General features: G+C 49.4%; 7 protein-coding genes across 7 annotated transcripts; 5 read left to right on the top strand and 2 right to left on the bottom strand.

Annotated features, from left to right (window-relative positions):
- Window positions 1–1,280: 1,280 nt before the first annotated feature.
- CI109_101487 (uncharacterized protein) lies at window positions 1,281–4,628 on the top strand (the record flags this gene model as incomplete). Its single annotated transcript, XM_032003102.2, has 13 exons — window positions 1,281–1,569; window positions 1,627–1,685; window positions 1,740–1,851; window positions 1,910–2,523; window positions 2,582–2,778; window positions 2,843–2,975; window positions 3,041–3,249; window positions 3,307–3,447; window positions 3,512–3,626; window positions 3,685–3,773; window positions 3,840–4,098; window positions 4,162–4,483; window positions 4,549–4,628. 13 exons carry the CDS (start codon window positions 1,281–1,283, stop codon window positions 4,626–4,628), a joined length of 2,619 nt encoding a protein of 872 aa, XP_031862424.2.
- A 487-nt stretch (window positions 4,629–5,115) lies between these two features.
- CI109_101486 (uncharacterized protein) lies at window positions 5,116–6,674 on the bottom strand (the record flags this gene model as incomplete). The annotated part of the gene is made up of 7 exons (XM_032003103.1): window positions 5,116–5,206; window positions 5,356–5,471; window positions 5,556–5,733; window positions 5,883–6,044; window positions 6,223–6,413; window positions 6,498–6,572; window positions 6,630–6,674. 7 exons carry the CDS (start codon window positions 6,672–6,674, stop codon window positions 5,116–5,118), a joined length of 858 nt encoding a protein of 285 aa, XP_031862425.1.
- A 406-nt stretch (window positions 6,675–7,080) lies between these two features.
- CI109_101485 (myosin-1) lies at window positions 7,081–12,209 on the top strand (the record flags this gene model as incomplete). The annotated part of the gene is made up of 26 exons (XM_065966983.1): window positions 7,081–7,083; window positions 7,157–7,276; window positions 7,339–7,467; window positions 7,530–7,572; window positions 7,649–7,977; window positions 8,035–8,112; window positions 8,177–8,261; window positions 8,318–8,421; window positions 8,466–8,779; window positions 8,834–8,929; window positions 8,986–9,004; window positions 9,054–9,203; window positions 9,255–9,542; window positions 9,634–9,668; window positions 9,721–9,891; window positions 9,941–10,097; window positions 10,149–10,455; window positions 10,501–10,598; window positions 10,652–10,780; window positions 10,833–10,954; window positions 11,005–11,132; window positions 11,182–11,243; window positions 11,298–11,613; window positions 11,665–11,716; window positions 11,771–11,862; window positions 11,929–12,209. The coding sequence occupies 26 exons, from the start codon at window positions 7,081–7,083 to the stop codon at window positions 12,207–12,209; spliced, it is 3,708 nt and encodes a 1,235-aa protein (XP_065823055.1).
- A 1,566-nt stretch (window positions 12,210–13,775) lies between these two features.
- Window positions 13,776–14,552, top strand: CI109_101484 (uncharacterized protein; the record flags this gene model as incomplete). The annotated part of the gene is made up of 4 exons (XM_032003105.1): window positions 13,776–13,798; window positions 13,916–13,984; window positions 14,137–14,230; window positions 14,412–14,552. The coding sequence occupies 4 exons, from the start codon at window positions 13,776–13,778 to the stop codon at window positions 14,550–14,552; spliced, it is 327 nt and encodes a 108-aa protein (XP_031862427.1).
- Window positions 14,553–15,412: 860 nt separating this feature from the next.
- Window positions 15,413–16,039, bottom strand: CI109_101483 (mitochondrial 54S ribosomal protein mL40; the record flags this gene model as incomplete). Its single annotated transcript, XM_032003106.1, has 1 exon — window positions 15,413–16,039. The coding sequence occupies one exon, from the start codon at window positions 16,037–16,039 to the stop codon at window positions 15,413–15,415; it is 627 nt and encodes a 208-aa protein (XP_031862428.1).
- Window positions 16,040–16,645: 606 nt separating this feature from the next.
- Window positions 16,646–17,885, top strand: CI109_101482 (uncharacterized protein; the record flags this gene model as incomplete). The annotated part of the gene is made up of 6 exons (XM_032003107.1): window positions 16,646–16,716; window positions 16,771–16,790; window positions 16,857–16,963; window positions 17,122–17,231; window positions 17,388–17,640; window positions 17,736–17,885. 6 exons carry the CDS (start codon window positions 16,646–16,648, stop codon window positions 17,883–17,885), a joined length of 711 nt encoding a protein of 236 aa, XP_031862429.1.
- A 950-nt stretch (window positions 17,886–18,835) lies between these two features.
- Window positions 18,836–21,156, top strand: CI109_101481 (uncharacterized protein; the record flags this gene model as incomplete). The annotated part of the gene is made up of 7 exons (XM_032003108.1): window positions 18,836–19,128; window positions 19,186–19,282; window positions 19,338–19,448; window positions 19,521–20,507; window positions 20,578–20,849; window positions 20,921–21,048; window positions 21,110–21,156. The coding sequence occupies 7 exons, from the start codon at window positions 18,836–18,838 to the stop codon at window positions 21,154–21,156; spliced, it is 1,935 nt and encodes a 644-aa protein (XP_031862430.1).
- Window positions 21,157–21,202: the final 46 nt, after the last annotated feature.

Raw genomic sequence — 21,202 nt, 5'->3', positions numbered from 1 at the left:
TTACACGCGGAGTACCAACGCATTCCCACCATTTAGGACTCTCTTGCATACATAACATACACATTCCTTTGAAGAGGCATAAATTGTTTTCGCACTGTTGCGCAGCGCAGTAGCTGTAGCCAGAAATACACAACCTCATCAGCGCCCTCCTTGCACGTTCCCTCCGCCCCTTCCCTTGTTACCAAAATAACGGACCTCGGAACACGGGGCAGTGTCATGGCACCTGTCGCTTGGATCGCTTACCATACTTTGGGATAGTGGCGAGCCCGTTTCAACCCGTTTCAACCCGTTCTTCAATCTGATCGAATCATCGGACAACATATACACATACACCCCCTCAAACAACGCTCAGTCCTCCCCCCCGCCTCCCTTCCATCACAAACACGGACGCATGGATATCTGTTTTGCTTCTTCCCCAAACAAGAGAATCACTCCAGCTCGAGGAAAACATTGTCTATTCTGGGATTTCCTATCGTTGCTGTGGCTCGCGTACAGAGAAGCGAACCCCTCTCTCCCCTCAAACCTCAAAAAGAACAATAAGAAAGAGAGCAGAGCGGACCTCGGCCCTCACCGTCGGTCTCGTCTGGTACTGTGAACGTTCGGAGTTGATTGTACTTTGTCAGGCACCGGGGTCAAGTACGAGACATTATTGCTGCGCATCATTCCAGGTGAGTGTGGAGGTGGTCCGTGTACAATTCAATCCACATTTCTGACAGAAACCTATTTTAACAGTTCAGTCCGACAACATTGAGAGTACAATCGACATTTGACAACTTCATCTTCACTCTTCATCTTCTGTCCCCATCTCTTTCTCCGAGGACCGGTCGGGTACTAGACACAATCAATCAATCAATCAGTCGACCAACTCAATCACAGCTTTCAGCACTGCCGCCCCCTTGACACTCTCAACTCTCAAACGAAAAGACTCCGAGTTCGATCGATTTCTGCTCGGATCATCAGCCGAGCTCATTCTGCGCACGCCGACGACCGAACCGAGGACAACGATCGGAACATAAAGGACCAAACTTCCATTCACTCCACTCTCATTACAGTACTCTACACTCACTGGGTTCCCATCTTACCGTCACCTCCACCCCGAGCCTCATCATGGGTGAGTACTGTATAAGATTCACATCACAAAGTATCTCAATCTGACTCCGAGAGTTCTCTTATATCAACAACCCTTCTCATCAACCAACGCCACCTGTTCATCATCGTCCCCTGGCTCTGATATCCTTTCGTAAACTCTATTTCATCCCTTACCTCCTCACGGACGACAAATGTCCCTGCATCACGCCTCCTGCTTTGCTGGAACCGTCAACTGTACGCCACATCATCACTCATCTGTACAACCTGTAGCAGTCTCCCATTCCCATCCCCATCCTCATCCCCCTCCATCGCCTGCGAGTCCGACCTCACCTCACAAGCCACAACGAGGTCGACGCAGGCATAGCGCCAATGTAACCCGACATCATCCAGTGTCGCCAATCAACGGTACCTCAAATCCCGGAGATAGAAAGATGTCGATGGACTCATACAGTCGCAACGACCCTCTAGGTCGAAAAAGAGGTGAGTTTAGGCCTACTCACCTTCTGTATCTGAACGCTGACCTGGAGACCTGTACAGCCGCCGGTCAACCTCTTCGAAGGGGCGACGCCTGTCTCATGTGCAGAGCGAAGAAGCTCGTAAGTTTAGCCTGGACCCCCATGCCAGAAGCACAGAACTGACAGCCCAAACAGAAATGCTCCGCTCGAAAACCAGTTTGTGATCAGTGTGCCAAGAGAAAGGACCGCTGCGTGTATGATGCTGTTCGTCCAGCATCAAGGGTGGAAAAGCTAGAACGTAAGCTGGGTGAGTGGGGTCCTCGATGTCGGTATATACTAGTACTAACAGCCACTTTGTCTTTCAGCCGAAATGGAAGAACAGGAGTATCGTGAAGCTCTTGAAGCGCGACGTCGATCCAGTGACATCCTCATCCGCGGTCCCGAGACGGCGTTCAACTTATCGTACCAGCCTGTCCCGCTTGAACAACACAATATCGGAATCCCATTCGTCCCCTACCCTGCTCCTTCTCATACGGGCCTCGAACACTGCCACAGCCCCCTAGGTCACCAAGGCCTTGTTCCACCGATGTATGAAAACCTCTCACCACCACTCGTGGCTATTGAGCGCGACCCTAGTCCGAAACATGCCATGATGGAAACCGGCCCAATGGTATGGCAACACCCCAAAGTGGAGGTCATCTCACCACCCCCCATGACCCAACTATCCGCGACTCCTGTCTCGCAAAATCCCTCCTCCTCCGGAAGTCATCTGCTACCGTGGTCCCTTCTGAATCAGTCAAACGATTTCAGTTTCAGCTGGACGACATCCACACCAACTTCACCGAGCTTGATGCAATACCAAGCAGACAGTCGTGGGTCGATAGGTTCCGACGTGACTGTGGTCGATCACTTGTCGACTGTCACTGACAGTGTTAGTCCAAAAACGACCATAGCAGTGAATCCTCTTAATAATCATCATGTGAGTGTACCATGTTCGCATGAACTGCAGGCCCGAAAAACTCACCTCCCCCAAGCAGGGCTCATTTGTACCGGATCAGATCTCCCTACTCGATCCTGCCTTGTTTACCTCACATTACGAGTTGAGGCCTATGAACGACATGACAGACGAGAATCATACTGGAGTATTACGTCCGGATGAGATCACAAGCTTGATTGCTGGCGATGGCATCACTGATGCCGAAGGGGAATTGACCGAAAGCGCCAAGGGTTATTTGTGGGTCTGCCTTCCTGCTCGTATCTCGTTCGCCAAGATGTGACTGAACTCGTATTCCGAACAGGTTGACCCTTTTCTTTGGAGAAGATCCACCCAGACCTCACTTCGGGTCGGAAGTGTTCACCGAGGCACAGTTCCGGGTCAAGATGCTGTTGCCCGAGTCAGAGCAGCCCCATCCTTGTCTCATATACTCCATGGTGAGCTATCTCTGCTCATGTCACATCTCTGAGGGCGACATACTGATGCTCAAGGACTCTCGTAGTACACCATTGCATCATCTCACTCTTACATTCCCGCGATCAGATCGTTATCAGATACCCTTCTCGCGAAGACAGCGGTCAAAGTGGAGGAAGCCATCGCCCAGGGGGATAGATTGGTTGATGCAATCAACGCCACCAAGAATATCAGCAAATGGCTCCCTACTCAGTCAAGGTGGCTGGAGGCGTATCAATACTCTTGGAAAGCGATATCGTGAGTAGGCTTCCACAGTCCAGATTTCCGAAGGGTCGCTAAGACGCTAGCAACCAGTCTATGTGTCGCTTGTGGTCTGCATCAAATCCCTTCGTCGATATTTGCGCAACCAGAAAGCACCGAGGAACTAGGACACTCAACATCACTTCTTCCGCCTCCCAAACATCAGTGGGAGCTTTGTGAGCGTATCCACGCGTTGTGAGTCAGCTTCTCACCAGCAGATGCGAGGCCTTAGTTAAAGCTGACTCGCTCGCCGTCATAGTTGGAGTGCATGGGGTAATGAGAGAGGTCTATCTCTCATGGTTCCTTGGCCATCTGCCATTCGAGATGAGATCGTCACCACACCTTGGCCGCGACCTCCGGAAGATTTCCAAGATGTAAGTGTCAGAAATCTAAGAAGATCAAGGACAGCTCATCTCATTTTGTGGTAAACAGGGATATCTGCAGTCTCAACCAGATTTCAACTTGCGCGATGCGTACAACTTTCCTCTCAGCAAGCGACCTCAGCAATTGAACTTCTTGTTGTGAGTGCAAATTGAAACATCTGCGATACTATCCGTAGCGCGGGGTGTTGACGGCCTGTCTTTCAGTGGCTACTTTTTCATCGCACTTCATCTCCGCTATCGCGCACAAAGCCTCAAAAATGAACGGTCGGAGTGCCATCACACTTACCGTTCTCTCGATGGTACTCCGCGAGGGCTGCGCGTAATGTCACCGAAAAGAGAGCACCCAGGCGCATACAAAGAGATTTTGGATATGGTTAACTGGATAGAACAAACCATTCCGGGCAAGTGGAAGGTGAAACTGACCGAAACGCCTTGTTGGGAAACCCCGGATGTGCCATTCGTAGTGAGTTTGAATTTCTCATCGATCGTGCAGAACCCCCTTTCTTATCAATGCGTGATCACGTAGTTCCTACTATTGCTGTCCGTCCGAATTGACCTCCATCCTCTTCACGGTGACGATCACGAACGCGAATTATGTCTCGCTTCGATCTCCAATGCGACGGGTCTGATCAAGCTCTGGATCTCCAAAATCAAGCTTGAGCAACACGAAAAGGCGATGGCGGAAGATCAGCTCGCTCGAGGTGTACTTCCGACTTCTGATGTTTTGCTCACTTCGACGAGGAACAAGAATGGATTGGCGGGACCTTATTGGTCGAATAACTGGGAACCGATTGCGAACTTGTCAAAGGACGCGTCTCAGCTCTTGCAGTCCCTAGGAAGGATTGATGGTGCGTAGCACCCCATTCTTCTGTGACTGAGAAAATTGTACTAATCGTATCTCGTTCGCTTACAGAATCACAACGATATTCGATAGATGCAGACGAGATCACACAAGCGATGAGATCGATGGGAATTTCTGGCCCTCAACTGTGAATAAATATCATGAAACGCAGGAAAGGAGGAAGGAGAGTCGATTGTTTACGATAGAATAGAGTGACAATAAATTTGTCAGAGGATCGGTCGCGTTGGCATTGAAGGGGAGGGTATATTGTATATCAACATCATTATAAGGAAAAGGGGAGGAAAAAAGGATCCCTTGGTTTCCCTGTGTATTATTGTACCAATCATCAGTATATAGTCTTGACAATACGGAAAGAAAGCAATTGCTCTCATGCATCTTTTATCGTCCTGTAGTCTATACGTCGTCCTGCTTGATGAAAGAAAATCGCGATTCGATTTCAGTTATGCATGATTTGACAAAGGTTGTGTACATGAAAATGAGGGTATCTCTGAGCATTGGGGTATGGCTCTACCAGCTCTGAGATCTGATCAGAGAGCTGGTAGTCGCCTAGTGTGAAACAAGATTCGTTTCGGTCCTAGAGACCAAAGAAGAGGGTTTAGAAGGGCTACTGCACTGATACTAGTAGGGCTTTTCGTTGGTTAACAAGCCGCCGCCCGTGGGTGGGGATATCTTGCCATGTCGACCTGATGAGAAGCCGTATAGGTAGTTTCTGCAGCAAAACGGGGGAAGTCAGCAACGAAGATAACAATACTTTTGAAAGCAATGAATCGAAGCAGGGAAGACTTCATATGGGAGGCAGTATGAGAGAATGGAGGATGACACGAAGACTTGATGAACATATCGAAGGACAACACTCACTTGTAGTAGTCGTCATTCAGATTGTTATCAAAGTAGTTCTGTCTTATCCTGAAGAAAACAGCAGCTGTAAGGAGCGAATCTGATCCTGCTTGATGTTGAGGTCCTATTCTCGTGACCTATATAACCCAAACAAATGCGAAAACATTTAATCAGCACAGCACAGCACAGACCGAACTTCAGTGTCGATGTCTTCCACTTACACCTAATGATTCTGCAATTTCTTGTAATCCACCACGTAGTGTCTTGATCGACCGAACGACATGCTTGATATCATACAAGCAGGGGAACCAAATAAAGAGGAGGTGGAAGAAATCGGATTCGATAGCGGGAAGAGGTTCGTTTGTAAGGATTTTGAGTAGGTAACCAAAGTCGTATCCGCTGCAAAGGTGAACGACTATCAGCACACGTACGCAAGTCGCAACGGCCATTCAGATGTACCGGATGAAGATACAGACGACGAAGGGCCCAGACAGAATGGTGGTGGAGGGCGAAGGGGAGCCATGCCAGGATAGATCAAGCCGACTCACGAATGGAATGATACCCATGTCACATTCTCAAACAAAACCAGTCCCGACGTGATCAACAGCTCTCCGAAATATTCGACATCGATTCCCTCTTCTTCGAACCGCTTGAAGTCGATACCAGAGTTCTTGAGTAATTCGATAGAATCGGGTGCGAACATATCCTCGCTGAGAGTGGTTGATATGAAAGATTAGCACCTTTGTCCCTCTGCCATCACAGTCTACGCGTCCATCGTAGTCCCAAACCCTCCAAGCCTCCAACATGACTTTTCAACGCTGGCCTTCTCTTCCCAGAGGATGCAAATGCTGGGTGATAGATTCCGTTCGAGCGAGAAGATATACTCACGACAGGTTAAACGTAAAGTTGAATTGCCAAGTCGACACCTCTGGTGAATTCCCATGTTCGTCGCACAGAGTCACTCCTAGCTGAATCACTTTCAACATGTCGACATTACATCGCATCGTCTGATAATGATAATCTGATCCTGTCTTGAAGTTTCCTATCGGTCTAGCGACGATACCGGGGAATTCGGTGTCCTGTTGAATACCAACGAAAACAGAATATCAGCTCGGTCGCAATTTCTTAGCGTGTGGTGTTGGGACTATAGAACGGGAACACACCATAGATACGAAAGGATATTGCTCAACTGCTGCTCTTAGCGCTGCAAACTCGGTCTCCAGGTTGTCTGCCCACACCTAGTAGCAAACAGGTCAGTACAAGTTACCATTCCACCAGAAGACCGACCAATTCACCTCTGCGATCCCATCGTGTTTCTGTTGATTTCTTAATTGTGTCATCTTTGCTGAAAGTGCTTGTTTGACAGCATATACGTCGATGAGTCGAGCTTCGGCGAGTCGCTGTATCTGTCTTGATGGCGATTTACTCAAGGTTAAAGATGTAGTAAGAGGACGAAGGAGAGTGAGCAATTGACGGTTGTGGGTTGTCGTTGTGAGCGAATCTAAAGTGGAGTTACAAATAAATAATCCAGGGTTGGAATGTGTATGCTGTTGCTTGCTCGTCGCTGCTTGCGGGTAATCGCCGGCGTCACTCACATCATCAATCCGGTGCTGTTCACAGCAACGTCTGTATCTCGACAAGACTCATCCATCCATACTGTCTGCGTCTTCAACACACACCCTGTAGTCGAAATTTCTTGTGTATCCGTACTACTAGTGTGACTGAGCTGGCTGATATCGAATAGAAATGGTATGTCAACAGCTAGTCCGCTCGTTGTTGCCTTACCGGTTGAAGCTGATAACATCGCATTGGTCATGTTCAGGCGCCGTCCAAGAAAGCCGGCAAGAAGGGCGGTCTCGGTGGACTCCTGTCCCACGGAGGAGGTGGAGGCAGTAGTGCAACAGGAGGCGGAGGTGCCAAAGCTCAGAAAGGTATTCAAAAGGTCAGTCCGCTCATCTCATGTTCTGTGCAGTGTACTGACATGTAATGGTACGACCTGTTTAGGCCGATTGGAGTGAAGGTTTCAAGAAAAAGAAAGCTGCAGGTGTACCGGATATGACGTTGCTGAGCACAATCACCAACGATGCTATTAACGATAATCTCAAACAACGTTTCAACAACCAAGAGATCTACGTAAGTCGAGCACGACCTCCTTGGTCAATGTTGACGTAGGCTGACTCGACGGTGTTCATCAGACATATATTGCTCATGTGCTCATCTCCGTCAACCCTTTCCGAGGTATGTTCCGTTACGTTGCTCGCTTGTCCCTAGCCCTAATGTATACGTACTTACTGATATGTATACCATCACGCAGATCTCGGTATCTACACCACCGAAACCCTCAACTCCTACCGGGGGAAGAACCGACTCGAGATGTCCCCTCACGTATTCGCCATCGCCGAATCGGCCTATTATCGAATGACAACCGAAAAGGAGAACCAATGTGTGATCATCTCTGGAGAGTCGGGTGCTGGAAAGACAGAAGCCGCCAAACGGATCATGCAGTATATCGCGGCTGTTTCGGGAGGCGATGGAGGCGGGGGTGGGATTGAGAGTGTGAAAGAGATGGTGTTGGCTACAAATCCGTTGTTGGAGAGTTTCGGTTGTGCGAAGACTCTGAGAAATGACAACTCGAGTAGACATGTGAGTTCCCTTGTGCGATTACACCGTGATTGAGGTGTGTGCTGACGAGACGTAAAGGGAAAATACCTTGAGATCATGTTCAACTCAATGGGACAGCCAGTCGGAGCGCAGATCACTAATTACCTGCTAGAAAAGGTCAGTCGAGCTTGCAAGAATCACCCAGGGGTTCATGGCTGATGTCAACGTGTCTTCCGTTCAGAACCGAGTCGTTGGACAAATCGAGGATGAGCGAGATTTCCACATCTTCTACCAGTTCACAAAGGGTGCCAGTCCTGAGCAGAAGGGTGAGTATTCCCAACACATGCTCATTAGTCAGCGCTAACGTGTCGTCCACTTCCAGAGGCTTTCGGTCTGCAAGGTCCTGAGGCTTATGCATACATCAGCCGAAGTGGTTGTCTTGACGTCAAGAGCATCAACGATGTCAACGACTTCCACGAGACTCTGGTGAGCTGCGCAACTCGATAGGTCATTGGAGAACTGGCTAACAGATGACGCAGCGTGCCATGCAAATCATTGGTCTTTCCGCCGACGAACAAAACTCCATTTTCAAAATCCTCGCTACCATCCTTTGGCTCGGCAATGTCGATTTCGTAGAGGGTGAAGATGGGAACGCTGCCGTTGCGGATACTGGAGTAACGGACTTTGCCGCGTACTTGATGGAGGTCGATCCATCGAAATTGCAAAAGGTGTTGTTGACGAGAATTATGGAGACGCAAAGAGGTGGAAGGAGAGGAAGTGTGTATGAAGTGCCATTGAACGTCGCCCAAGCATCATCAGGACGAGATGCTTTGTCAAAAGCTTTGTGAGTGAGGCGCATCCTATTGCGGTACCGTCAGCTGATCTTGGGTTCCATCAGATATAACAACCTATTCGAGTGGATCGTCAGCCGAGTAAACGTGTCGATGAAACCACAATCAGCTTCAGAATATGTCATTAGTGTCTTGGATATCTAGTGAGTCGGCCTTGTTTTCCTTTCCGCGGATAAGCGCTGACCGAGTGGACTTATAGTGGCTTCGAGATCTTCCAAGTGCGTACGGACTTCTTGGCATATCACACACGGCTGACGCTCTTCGCAGGATAACAGCTTCGAACAACTCTGTATCAACTACGTCAACGAGAAGCTACAGCAGATCTTCATCGAGTTGACCTTGAAAGCAGAGCAAGAAGAATATGTTCGAGAGCAAATCAAGTGGACTCCCATCAAATGTGAGTTTCACGCACTTGAAGTGTGCTGATGAATAGTCTTCGACAACGCCGTCGTCTGTTCCTTGATCGAGGATAAACGACCCGCTGGTATCTTCGCTACTCTGAACGACGCAACGGCAACCGCTCATGCCGATCCTTCCGCTGCCGACAACTCCTTCATTCAGCGTTCAAATATGCTCACATCGAACCCCAACTTCGAGTCGAGAGGAAACAAGTTTTTGATCAAGCACTACGCCGGAGATGTGTTGTACAATGTGCAGGGAATGACCGATAAGAACAAGGATCAGCTCTTGAGAGATATTCTTGAATTGATCGAGGGAAGCAAGGACGATTTCCTGCATACGCTCTTCCCTGAGAAGGTGGACCACGACTCGAAGAAGAGACCGCCAACAGCTGGCGACAAGATAAAAGTGAGTAACTGCCATTTGGATAATCCGCTGACAAAATAAGCTCTCCGCCAACCTACTTGTCGACAACTTGATGAAGTGAGTCGGTGCATCTTCTAGGTGAGACCGTGTTGCTGACAACTTGTTTTAGATGTCAACCACATTACATCCGTACCATCAAGCCTAATCAGCACCGATCTCCCACCGAGTACGACGATAAAGCTATTCTGCACCAGATCAAGTATTTGGGTCTGCAAGAGAATATCAGAGTTCGAAGAGCTGGTTTCGCGTATCGAGCAGAGTTCTCGAAGATGATTCAGAGGTGAGTGCAGTTTGAAGAAGAACTGCGAGTCAAGCTGACAAGCTCTCAGATTCTACCTCCTTTCACCTTCAACATCATATGCCGGTGACTATATTTGGGAAGGCGATGATCGGTCTGGTTGTGAGCGAATCCTGACCGATGCGAAAATCTCGAAAGACGAGTGGCAGATGGGTGTGACCAAGGCGTTTATCAAGAATCCCGAGACAGTAAGCTAGTGTCTCGATGGTCCATCTGGACAATGACTGACCCCTCCGCAGCTGTTCTATCTCGAAGGAGAGCGAGATCGTTACTGGCACACCATGGCGTCACGTATTCAGCGAGCTTGGCGAGCGTATGTTCGACGCAAGCAAGAGGCTGCCACCACGATCCAACGTTTCTGGCGCAACCAGAAAGAAGCGCTTGTGTATGAGAGGAAGCGCGACTATGGTCACGAGATGCTGGCAGGCAGGAAGGAGAGGAGAAGATTCAGTCTTCTGGGTATGAGGAAGTTCATGGGTGATTACCTCGACGTTGGAGGCAAGAGTGCTCAGGGAGAACTGCTCAGGAATGCGGCTGCTATCAGTCGTGAGTTGTCCTTCCACTCGCCAGAGTGTTGTCGCTAAACTATAGGACCAGCCGCGGAAACTGTGCTCTTCAGCTCGAGAGCGGAACTATTGGTCTCGAAATTGGGTCGATCCAGTAAACTCAGTCCACGATTCCTCATCATCGTAAGTAGAAAGGCCGAATAGCAGGGTACCCAGAGCTTATCTTGTTCTCGTAGTCCGACAAGGCTATCTACTTCGTCGTTTCGGCTTCGAAGGATGGTCGTGTGACTACCAGTCTGGAAAGGAAGATCCCGCTTGTAACTCTCAAAGCAATTGCGATGACTAACCTCCGAGACGACTTCGTGGTGAGTATCATACGTGAACGAATCTTGTGATCACGAGCTGATGATGATGCAGGCCTTCAACGTTCCTCCTTGCGAAGAAGGCGACCCTGTCTTTACATGTATCTTCAAGACAGAGATGACCTGCGTCATCCTCGGCCTGACGGGAGGAAGCGTTGCTGTCAACATTGGTCCCTCGTGAGTGCTAGAGTGCTCGCGTATGCGAATAAAACTGACAGTGTGATCAGAATTGACTATGCCAAGAAGAAGGACAAGCGAGCGGCGATCAAAGCTCAGAAGGATGAGTCGGTCAGGGGAGAGGCTACATACAAATCGCATACTATCAGTGTGGGATCCGGTGAACCTCCAAACAGCGGTGAGTAGCAGGGTATATCAACCCGAACGATAGCCTGACCAATTGCCAGTATCGTACCCTATGCCACCACGAATGCCGAAGACGAAGAAGGCTCCCAGAGCTGCATCCTCAGTAAGTGATTCCTCAAATGCATACCGACATCCTAGCGCTAACCGTCGTGAGCAGAGTCGACCTACTACTCGTCCCACGGCCAAGGTACTACCTGGTGCTACAAAGCCTTCTGCTCCGGCCGCTGTGGCCTCTTTTGCTGCGGCTCCCGCTGCCACCCTAAAAGCACCAGTCGCACATGCTGTTGCCGGTGCTGGACGAGCACCACCTGCGATTCCTGGCCGTGGTGCTCCTCCACCCCCACCTCCCCCTCCTCCACCAGCTGGGCCACCCAAGGAGTTATACAAGGCCTTGTACAACTTTGCAGGTCAGCCGGGTGAGATGCAGTTGGTCAAGGGTGAGACGGTCGAAGTGAAGGAGAAGGATGACAATGGTGAGTATGTCTTGCAATGCACAAGCGATTGTTATACTGACAGGAGCGCAGGGTGGTGGATGGTTGTCAAAAACGGTCAAGAAGGTTGGGCCCCGTCTAACTAGTGCGTAGGATTGTTTGTCACCCGAATTCGAATGCTGACGAACCTGTCATGTAGTCTCAAACTTATCGAATCAGCTCCGCCTCCCCCTCCACCTCCACCTCCCGCGGCTCGACGTCCACGTCCTGCCGCACCTGCGAGCAATGGCGGTGCAGCCCACACAAACGGTTCAGCAGCACCTTCATGGCAGGCAAAGTCACTGGCATCGTCGGCAGCTGCGTCAAATAACTCTTCACCGGCGTCATCACGGCCCAACTCTGTGCTTGGGAAAGCAGCGCCTCCAGCTATCAAGGCGAAGCCTGCGATTCCGGCCAAACCTTCAATTGGTGCGAAGCCTCCTGCTCTTGGTGCAAAGGTCCCGCCTGCAGCTGGTGGAGTGGGTGGCAGACCTCCTGTACCTGCTGCTGCTAAAGTTCAGCCTAAGACTGGAACGAGACCTGGCACTATCGCTAAGCCTGATGCTCCATCGGGTCAACTGGATTTGTCAGCAGTGTAAGTGGATGCAATAATGCAGTGAGGTCAATACTGATGAGAGTTTCGTAACACAGATTTGCTAGACGAGCAGCGATGGGTGCTCAAGATGATTAGATTGCGGGTATCAGGAGGGAATGACAATGAATCTTTTGGAATGAGTTGTAAACAGCGTAGTTGGCGTCAAAGGTAGATTAGGACGAGAACGTAGATAGCAGCAAAAGTCACGAATTGGGTAAAACGCGTGTGTGGTCGTTGGTATGGGATATGCATGCTTTGACTTTGGTCGCGATGTGCGCACGTCAATTTGCGTTTACAACAGCGGCTGTACCTGATGCGTCTAGTCACGGGGCCAAGTGAAAAGAATATGTGAACGCCGAGCTTGTACCAAGCAAAGTTATGCTGTCGGCTGTCGGATTGACCCGACTATACGCCGTGTACAAACAACTTCAGTGGGGCTGTCATACATGTTGTTGGTGTCTTGGTGTGATGCGCCAAGTTTGTCAGCAAGTCATGAGTTTTTGACTTTTTGACACTTCCGCATTCATTAAACGTGTGCCTTGTCAAGCTTATCCAGGATACAGTACTCATATCGAATCGATATGCTGTGCTGCTGCTGCATGCGAGATGGCTTACATACCCAGACCTGCTTTCTCTTGTTCTGCATCAGGTCGTACGTTGCCATCTCCTGGTGTGTATCTCGCTCCAACACGTACATCCGTTCCTGTCAACTGTCATGACGTCGAATGTCTAAAGAGCGAGAGACTGTGTGGGTACGACTCTGTTCTTAGAATAGAAATCACTACATGAGTTACTCTTTCGGCATGAAAGAACGCCGCGAGATTGACCGAGATTTTCATCCTCAAAAAGGCGAAGAGTGAGAAGGAAGAGTGGAAGATTGTATGATAAAAGAGATGATGTACATCCACATCCAGGCTTTTGTGCTTTTACTCCAAAGTCGCACATCAATGACGTATTTCATGCAGGAAAAGTTACCGCCGGCAGTTATTTTGTTTCATCAAGTCACCTGAGTGCCAGAGTAGTTTAAACAAAGAGGTGGCGCAGCGCGAGTATTTCATTGTCTCTCCCAGTGCGGGAGTGGAGAGGAGAGGAGGAGGGTTTTAGAGCGAAACTAGTTTTGGTGGGGCAAAACAGTGAATGATCAACAGTCTGACGTGATTGCACTGGAATCATACCGGAATACTACACTACTGTAGTCCATGTGGCGTTGGCGACTGAGCTCGCTGGCTCGGCGGGGAGGATGAATGGAGGATTCCCTTGAGTTTCGAGGAACACAGGGAGAAGGGAAGAACAAACTCACTCGGGGCCTTTTCCGCCATATGACTCCTTTTCTTTGCCTTTTGCATCGGATGAGAGACGAGGACGTACTAGTGATATCTGTTAACTGTGACAGGGAGAGACAAGGGTATATAAACATATGCGTATTTATAAGAACCGTTCATCATCGTTGCAATTCCCCCTCACTAACAATATCATCACAACACAACACACCACACGACCATAAGCTTACTCGCATTTGTTACTGAACACAACGCCAGATCCCGCTTAATCATCAGATATCATAACCAACATGAGCTACTTTGACGTCTCTTCGTAAGTATCAACAGCCACTACTCCCATATTTCGGCAATTCCCAACTCCAGCTCCGCTGCAGCAGGATCGAAAACCATAGTGAAAGCTCCAAGCTCACACTCTTCATCCTCATTCTAGCCCATCGTCCTCTTCTGCCGTCTTTTCACCCGAGACTCGTCAAAGACGATTCTCATCCGGTACACCAGAGTAAGTGTCTCATCTCAGTATATCTGGTCGCAGTGACCAGTGACCTACTTCACTTCTGGGAACTGTCTGTTTACAGCGACACTGATCGCTCGAGAACACACGCTGCTCTTGCTCCACAAGACCGGTGCTGATCACATTCTCATTGTAAACAGGATCGCACCACAATACGCACTCTCTCCCGAATATACACATCTCGTCGAAGAAGAGGGTATGAAAGCCGTCATCGCTCAGAAGATTGCAAAGCTGGTAAGTGGAGCACTGTTATCGTCGTCTTCACTATACACGTCCCTATCAGGGAGAAGGCCACTTCACTCGTCAATACTCTCCCCGCATTCTCGACGACTCTCTTCTACTTCCCTCGTGTAAACACTTCCAATGTCGACCTTCTTGACTATGGCTGACAATATACTCTTGTCCCGCCTCGCAGCAAGACTCCCTCCCGCAACTCTCTCATTCCAAACTCCGACAAGCGCGAGCCGACATCACCTACCTCTTATCCATCTATCAAGGGGAAGATACGATGATCGCCCAATGTCGAGCAGGAGGCGTTTTCAGTGCGCCAGCTTGATCTAGTAGCGTTGTTGCACGTCGGAGCGCGACGAGGTGCGAGGGGGAACTGGTTCAGGGGAAGTATACACGTCACGTCTCATGTTTGTCTTTAGGTAGAATAGGTTGTCTTTAACGATTATTGAAATGTATACACGAGTCATTCATGTCTCCTGACTCGCCGATGATGCAAGTTTCACTTGCCAAGGTTAGGAAGTTGGATTTTTCGAGATGGGAAGATTCAGCAGCCAAACAGTTCCCCTTCCAAGGTTCGGACCTGTTGATGAGTGGTGGCAGTGGTAAGACGTGAGACATGAGATCCAACCAACCTTTCACTCACAGTCGAGCGATTCTCACCGTCTCGACCTCGAGCTTCTTCTCAAGCAGCAGACTAGCCAGAGGATTGGAGAGTCGTACAAGTGAACGTTGGCCTTGCAAGGGAGAATATTATGGTAACGACTCTTGGCTCTCTCAGGAGTGAGCATCTACCGCTAATGAAGAGCGATGCGCCTCGATTGAGATCTGGCATGCCTGCTGAGATCAATCAATTGTAGAATATGACTACAGGTGGAAGCAATTCACAGGTCGACTGGTCAGGTTGAAAACACGCCAATCAACCCCACGTGATTGATATTTGGAATGAGAAAGAAATAGAGAACGATCAGATTGAGAGTGTAGGTACAACCGGGATGGTGAAATCCCCTGTCACTGCACACGCTCCATCAGAGAGTGTCTGTGATATAGTGCATCCCAGTGTGTGCACATGCGAGATCCATGCAATCTGATTGGAAAATAAGATCAGTAAACAGACATGACATACCAAATCAAATTGGCATCAGCGGAACTCACATATAAACCTGTAATCCCACAAGAAACCACCGCCTACTTGCTGTGTCCTGGCCTTGTCCAAGAATAGTCCCAACCCTTTCCTCTGCTCTCCACTGGTACCCAACTCTCTCTGGGGACCAAACCTTCCACTCTGGTCTCTTTCCATCTCTGTTCCACCGTTTTCTTTCCCCTTGGTTGTTCGCCCCTTCGTTCAGCTTGTCTAACATCTGCTGTAGCCCATTCGTAGACTCTACGGTGGTATTTCCCTCCTTTTCCAGTCTCACTCTCCGCACCTCCGTTTGCCGGGTTCGTAATTGCTTCTAGTTCGTCGCAAGCTTTGACCATCGAATCGTATTTCGCCTCGAGGGAGGTCTGACGTTGTTTTCTCAACGTTCTTTGATATAATTGCCAAGCACGTTCGATCGTCTCGTATGCCTCAGAAGATGGGATGACAGCTTGTAATCGTGCAAGATGATCAGGGTGGTATGTACCAGTAGGTGAGGAAGAAGTAGGAGCGTAAGAATCGGCCGGGTAAAGAGTTTGTCGAAGGAGGTCAGATCGAGAGTCGGAAGATTGGACCAGGTTGGGATTGGTAGGTGTGGGTTTGGCAGCGTAATTTCGACGCAAGAGAGGTCGTGCCGCCGAAGCAGCGAGAGGTCGAAGTCGAGCAGGGTTGGACATGGTTGTTGTGCAAACTACAGCTATTTGATTGCAAGTCGTTGAGAAAGTCAGATGGCGTTGACTTGAAGATATTTGGTCGTGGTCGTTCGTAGGTGAAAGTCAAAGTGAAAGCGAAAGAGGAACCAAAACGGAGATTGGAATTTGTCCGTCACTCTATTAAACGCCGACTTTCCCCGTGGCACCGCGATCTTTCTACGCTGCAGCAGGATATACGGTGCGATAGACTAGGCAGTAGAGATCAGATCAAGAGGGTCAAGGTGACACACACACGGAGATGCGCAGGGGGCACTTTTCAGCCTGCGCGTGCGGTGTGAGGAGCTGCTCTGCCTATACGTAATTGAGGACAACACGAGAAGATGCTCACTTTCCATACATCTAATCTCATCACGTCCGCTGGATCCGGGGCGGGTGAGTGGCGGTCATGTCCGCATGTGTGATGTCACCGTAGATGAACCCCACATACACGCTATTGACTCGAGGTACTGTAAGCTGAGTATCATCCTGTAGTACAGCTACTTCTGTCGTATCGTTCGCTCGTATCTCAGCCCACATAGACCTGAACCGGATAGACTATAGATAGAACATTCCGCATATACTACACACACGATGACAACCACCAAAGTTAGTCCTACTTCTAAGAGGATCCATCTCACTCGACACGCTCAAGCTGAGCACAAGTGAGTTTTGTCACGTCGAACTGATCTGTGAGATAACACGCTGATACCGCATAGCGTTGATGACGATTGTTCTAGTGAGCATCCCGCTTGACTGAATGCGCGGGCTTAAGCACGTGATGCTCATAGTCCACCGTTCGTAGTCCCCGACGCACCGCTTACCGAGCTGGGACGCAAGCAATCTCGAGAACTACACAAGATCACCAAAACTGGAGTGCAAAGAACGGCCGAATTGCTGGTCTCGTCACCTGTAAGTGATTAGTCCAGCAGCATTTTGCTCCATTCGCCCAATTACCCTTATCGGCTGCACCTCAGGAGGGCCCCTACCTATTTGTGTCCCAGACTAAGCGTGTGGGCATATTGCGAGACAAGAGTACTGATTAACTCCTCTACCTATGCATAATGCAGCTCAGACGACCGATGGAGACTTTGCTATTAGGCTACCCGGACCTAAAAGCTAGATTGGAGAAATCTGATAAACCTGTTATCTTGAACGACCTCTTGCAGGAAGTGAACGGGTAAGCATTTTCAAACTACGATTGTCGAAAATATCGAGAGATCATCTGTTGTCACTTGAGCCATCCTTCGATGTACACCGTTTCGCTGTTCTCCATCCCTGTTAAGTTAAGGGAGTGCTAAGGTCGGAACCCGCTGACTCGCATGTTTGATTTTAGATACCCCTGCGACACCCCCACTTCCCCCGTATCCGCTCTGGCCGCTTCCAACGGCGGTATCTTCTCCTCTTTAGACTTCTCTACACTCTCTCCTAACTACGCCTCCAAGAAGGGCATCTACGCGCCCGAGAATGCGTCGGAACGTGCTCGACAAGTGAGGAACTGGTTGAGGGATAGAGAGGAAGGGGAGATCGTGGTGGTTGCGCATGGTGATATCTTGAGGTATATCGTCGATGGGCAGCAATCTTCAAGGGTAAGTCTGACCTGGCGAAGCGAAACACGCGGTCCATTATGCAATAGCTAAGATCTTCGATCGCGCTTCGCTAACAACTCGTTCATCATATCTAGACTTGGGATAACGCCGAATCCAAGGTGTTCACTTTCGTCTCTGAATCTGATGAAGAGGCTGCCTTAAAGGAGACAGATTACAAAGTCGAGCCTGCAAACGCGAGTGACGAACCAACAAGTAGCGAGATGGCGGATGGATCAAAAGCGTAGTTAATACTATGCAGGAACATGATATTGGTACAAGGATATAGCAGATCTAGACGAACTCTTAAGATTATATGTAGATCCAGTCCCGTCACGGACGACAAACCAATCAAGCGATTTATCGTACAGGAATGTGCATCTGCTTTGTCAAAGATGTATGCTGTTTGCATCAACAACGATACTTGCATGCATCGGCCGCAGTCGCATGGTCAGTCTAGCATGTCACCAAGACAGAGGGCATGTTGATACTTGGCAGTACCTGCAGCAGGGTCAACTAAGATACGGTTATAACTGTAAACTTTAGTCACGACAGTGGCAAGCTGTGGCAATCTCTTTCCCGTCTTGCTACACGTCCATAGCATGTAAGTCCGCAACTCGAGCGTCACCGCATTGACGCCACGAACATGAGCTCACGACCTGCCGACCCGCACCGCTACACAACTTCACACATAGAGTGAGGGGGAAGCTATTGGGAGCAAAAAATATTTGGTTCCGAAGAACCACCTCTCCGCTCGAGTTTGTCATCCTTTTGCAGGGGCAATGCTAATCTTCTCTGTTATTGGGGATATGATCAGTAAAGGAAATTGATTACATAAGGAAAACAACACACCTGTATCGTTCCAATTTTATCATATGGCACGGGATAAACCCGGCCAACAGTGAACAGAGGTCGACGGACAGGGTGTTGCCATTTGAGCGGAGTGGAGAATGGGCAAACACCGAATATGTGGCGTAAGCGAGAGCTTTTTGCGTTTCCACTTCCTTTTTACCCTGAATAGAGCCCCGCGCGAATTGAACACCGTCCTATCCAACTTTCAGATTGACGGAATTGGTGAGATATACATATGAACTGAACGTTGGGTAGATACGAATGAGAATTGATAGAGGTGTATAAAAACTGCCACTTTCCCTTACCTATTCTTAGCAAGAGGGTCCAAGCGTGAACGTAAAACCTTATGCCGCCGCCACCATCAACGACAACCGCCACGACGACGACGACAACAACCGCTACTACTCAAATATCATCTCCCAGTCTCTCTCACTTTGTCATCTTCAACCCGACATTACGATTGCCCAAGTCGGAGGTCAGCAAAGTCGGAGATGGCGTGGAGAGGGATAGAGATGAGGAGGATGATCTGCGAGAAGCGGCGCAGATCGTCTTCTATACGAGTAGAGAAGCGGGAGGAGTGAGTAGGGATAAGATGTTGAGGCAGGTCGGATTGGCCAAAGGTCTCATGGGTTTTGCAGAGTACGTATCAACGGAACCACTGGCAAGTATATGCAAGTACTGATAGGTGGATCATAGTATGCTGGCCAAGGACGACGCAAAATATTGGTCGATCCATGCACACAAATCGAGATTATTGATATACTCCCCCGAACCAGACTTTTATATCTATATCGTGAGCAGCATCGCTCCCTCTACTCTGTCTGACAAGGCTAACCAATATTGCACAGAATATTACTCTCGCTCATACGGGTGAGAAGAAGGATCCGGTACCTTCCGCTCAAGGGTTGTCGGATACGATGTTGGTCGATGCGCTCGCTAGAGGATACGAGGATTTCAGAGTGAGTCTTGGTCGCCCCTCCCCGTCTTCACATAGATAGTCTCCAGACATGGCTGATAGGTCGAGCTTTCAGCTGTTGCACGGAACATTATCATCACATCCTCCTTCACTGGCGACTTCGTCGCTGTTCGACAAATACTTTACCCGATTTGCCTTTTCTTTCGAATCGACCTATCTTACCTCTCCTCCTCCACTTTCAACATGGATAGGTGGTTACCCTTCCTCGTCCTCGTCCTCGTCCTCATTCTCGATCGCCAATCTCGTTACTCCGTTCCGTGAAGGTGTCGATGACAAGAACGACATCTACATCATCGGTAAAGACGGACCTCTTTTCACCCCAGGATCGGCCGACCAAACTCTCATCCGATTTCTTTTCAACCTCGTTCAAGCGTCTCTTCCTCCTCTATCTCTCTCCACGCTCGACCACGGGAGTGTGAAATCTGATCCGCGCCAATCGCTCGGGTTCGGACTTGGTGGATTAGGTCTAGGAAGAGGGAGAAGAAAAGATGAATCTCGTAAGACTAGCTGGGCGACGTTAGGTGGTTGGGTACCGGATATACGACGATCGTCAACTCCGGCAGAACAGGTCAGAACTCCCATCGAGGGCGAGACGACGGGGAGGGATGGGAAGGGGAAGTGGGGATTCGGTTTAGGTGGTCTGGGCGATGCGGTAGGAAGTGTTGGGACAGTCTTTGGTCTCGGAGGATCACCGGGTAGAGCGAGGACTTCTCTGGATATCAAGGAAGGGGATGTCGCCAGCTCAACAGCGAAAGTTGACAACACGTCTCCTCCGTATCCTATTGCATCAGAACCAGAAGAGGTTTCCATACACGAGGTTTCGCCGTCTCCTGTATCAGCTTCGACTACCCGTGCTGGGACTGAGACCGACTCGAACGCGGTGTCACATGCCGATCCCCACCATGTTGAGCAGAGCGCGATATCTCTGCCGGAGCTGGAATCTGCGGTGGAACCGGCTGTGGATCTAGAATGGGATGATCGTGGTGTATACTTAGCATCTGAGGATGGCTCTTTCCAAAAACGACGACTGTGCTGGATCCTCGTGAGTCCAGCGACCAATGAAGCGGAGCATTCAGAAATCAAATACTGACATTGATATTATAATGATACAGCGGGACAACATTGTTGTGGCAATCCTCTTCTGCGATGACGCGACACCACCATACGACCTTCCACCCACTTCGACGACGTTGGAACTGTTTTCTCGTCTCTCGACTTCAATTGCGCCCCACTCGACAATATCACGGCCCTCAACACCAGATTCGTCAGGCGTCGCGAGTAACACCTGGCTCAGCAAGCTCGACGATGGTGTAATCAGCAAACAGGGCGAGTTCGATAACGCATCCGAGCAGACGCTGAGTGAATTGAGGGGGACCCTCCAACGGTAAGTAGTGCTTGTGTATCGAGCGTCGGCACACCTATCCATACTGGTTACTAAGCTAGTATGTCACATAGTGCCGCCTCGATTTCCGAGGTGTACGCCAAGACGTCAGGCTCGCAATTTGTGGTAGCGAAGCAAAGCGAGGAGAAGGAATTGTATTTGCTTGTAGGGAGGAAAGAGGCGAGTCTCACGGATGCTGAGCGTAAGTAGTCCCTGAATAACAATTTCAGTGGCATGCTGACTGACTAACATCTTATCTGCAGAGGCTGTCAGGAGTTTCGCACGACTGCATCCAGAATTTGGAGGATAGAACGTTGTATAGACACTTTGGCCAAACGATTGAAACGACAATTGAT

This window comes from Kwoniella shandongensis, chromosome 3 (genome assembly GCF_008629635.2).
Source record: "Kwoniella shandongensis chromosome 3, complete sequence".
NCBI lineage: Eukaryota > Fungi > Basidiomycota > Tremellomycetes > Tremellales > Cryptococcaceae > Kwoniella > Kwoniella shandongensis.
The sequence above is the reverse complement of the archived record's forward strand: the minus strand, read 5'-3'. Positions and strand labels throughout refer to the sequence as shown.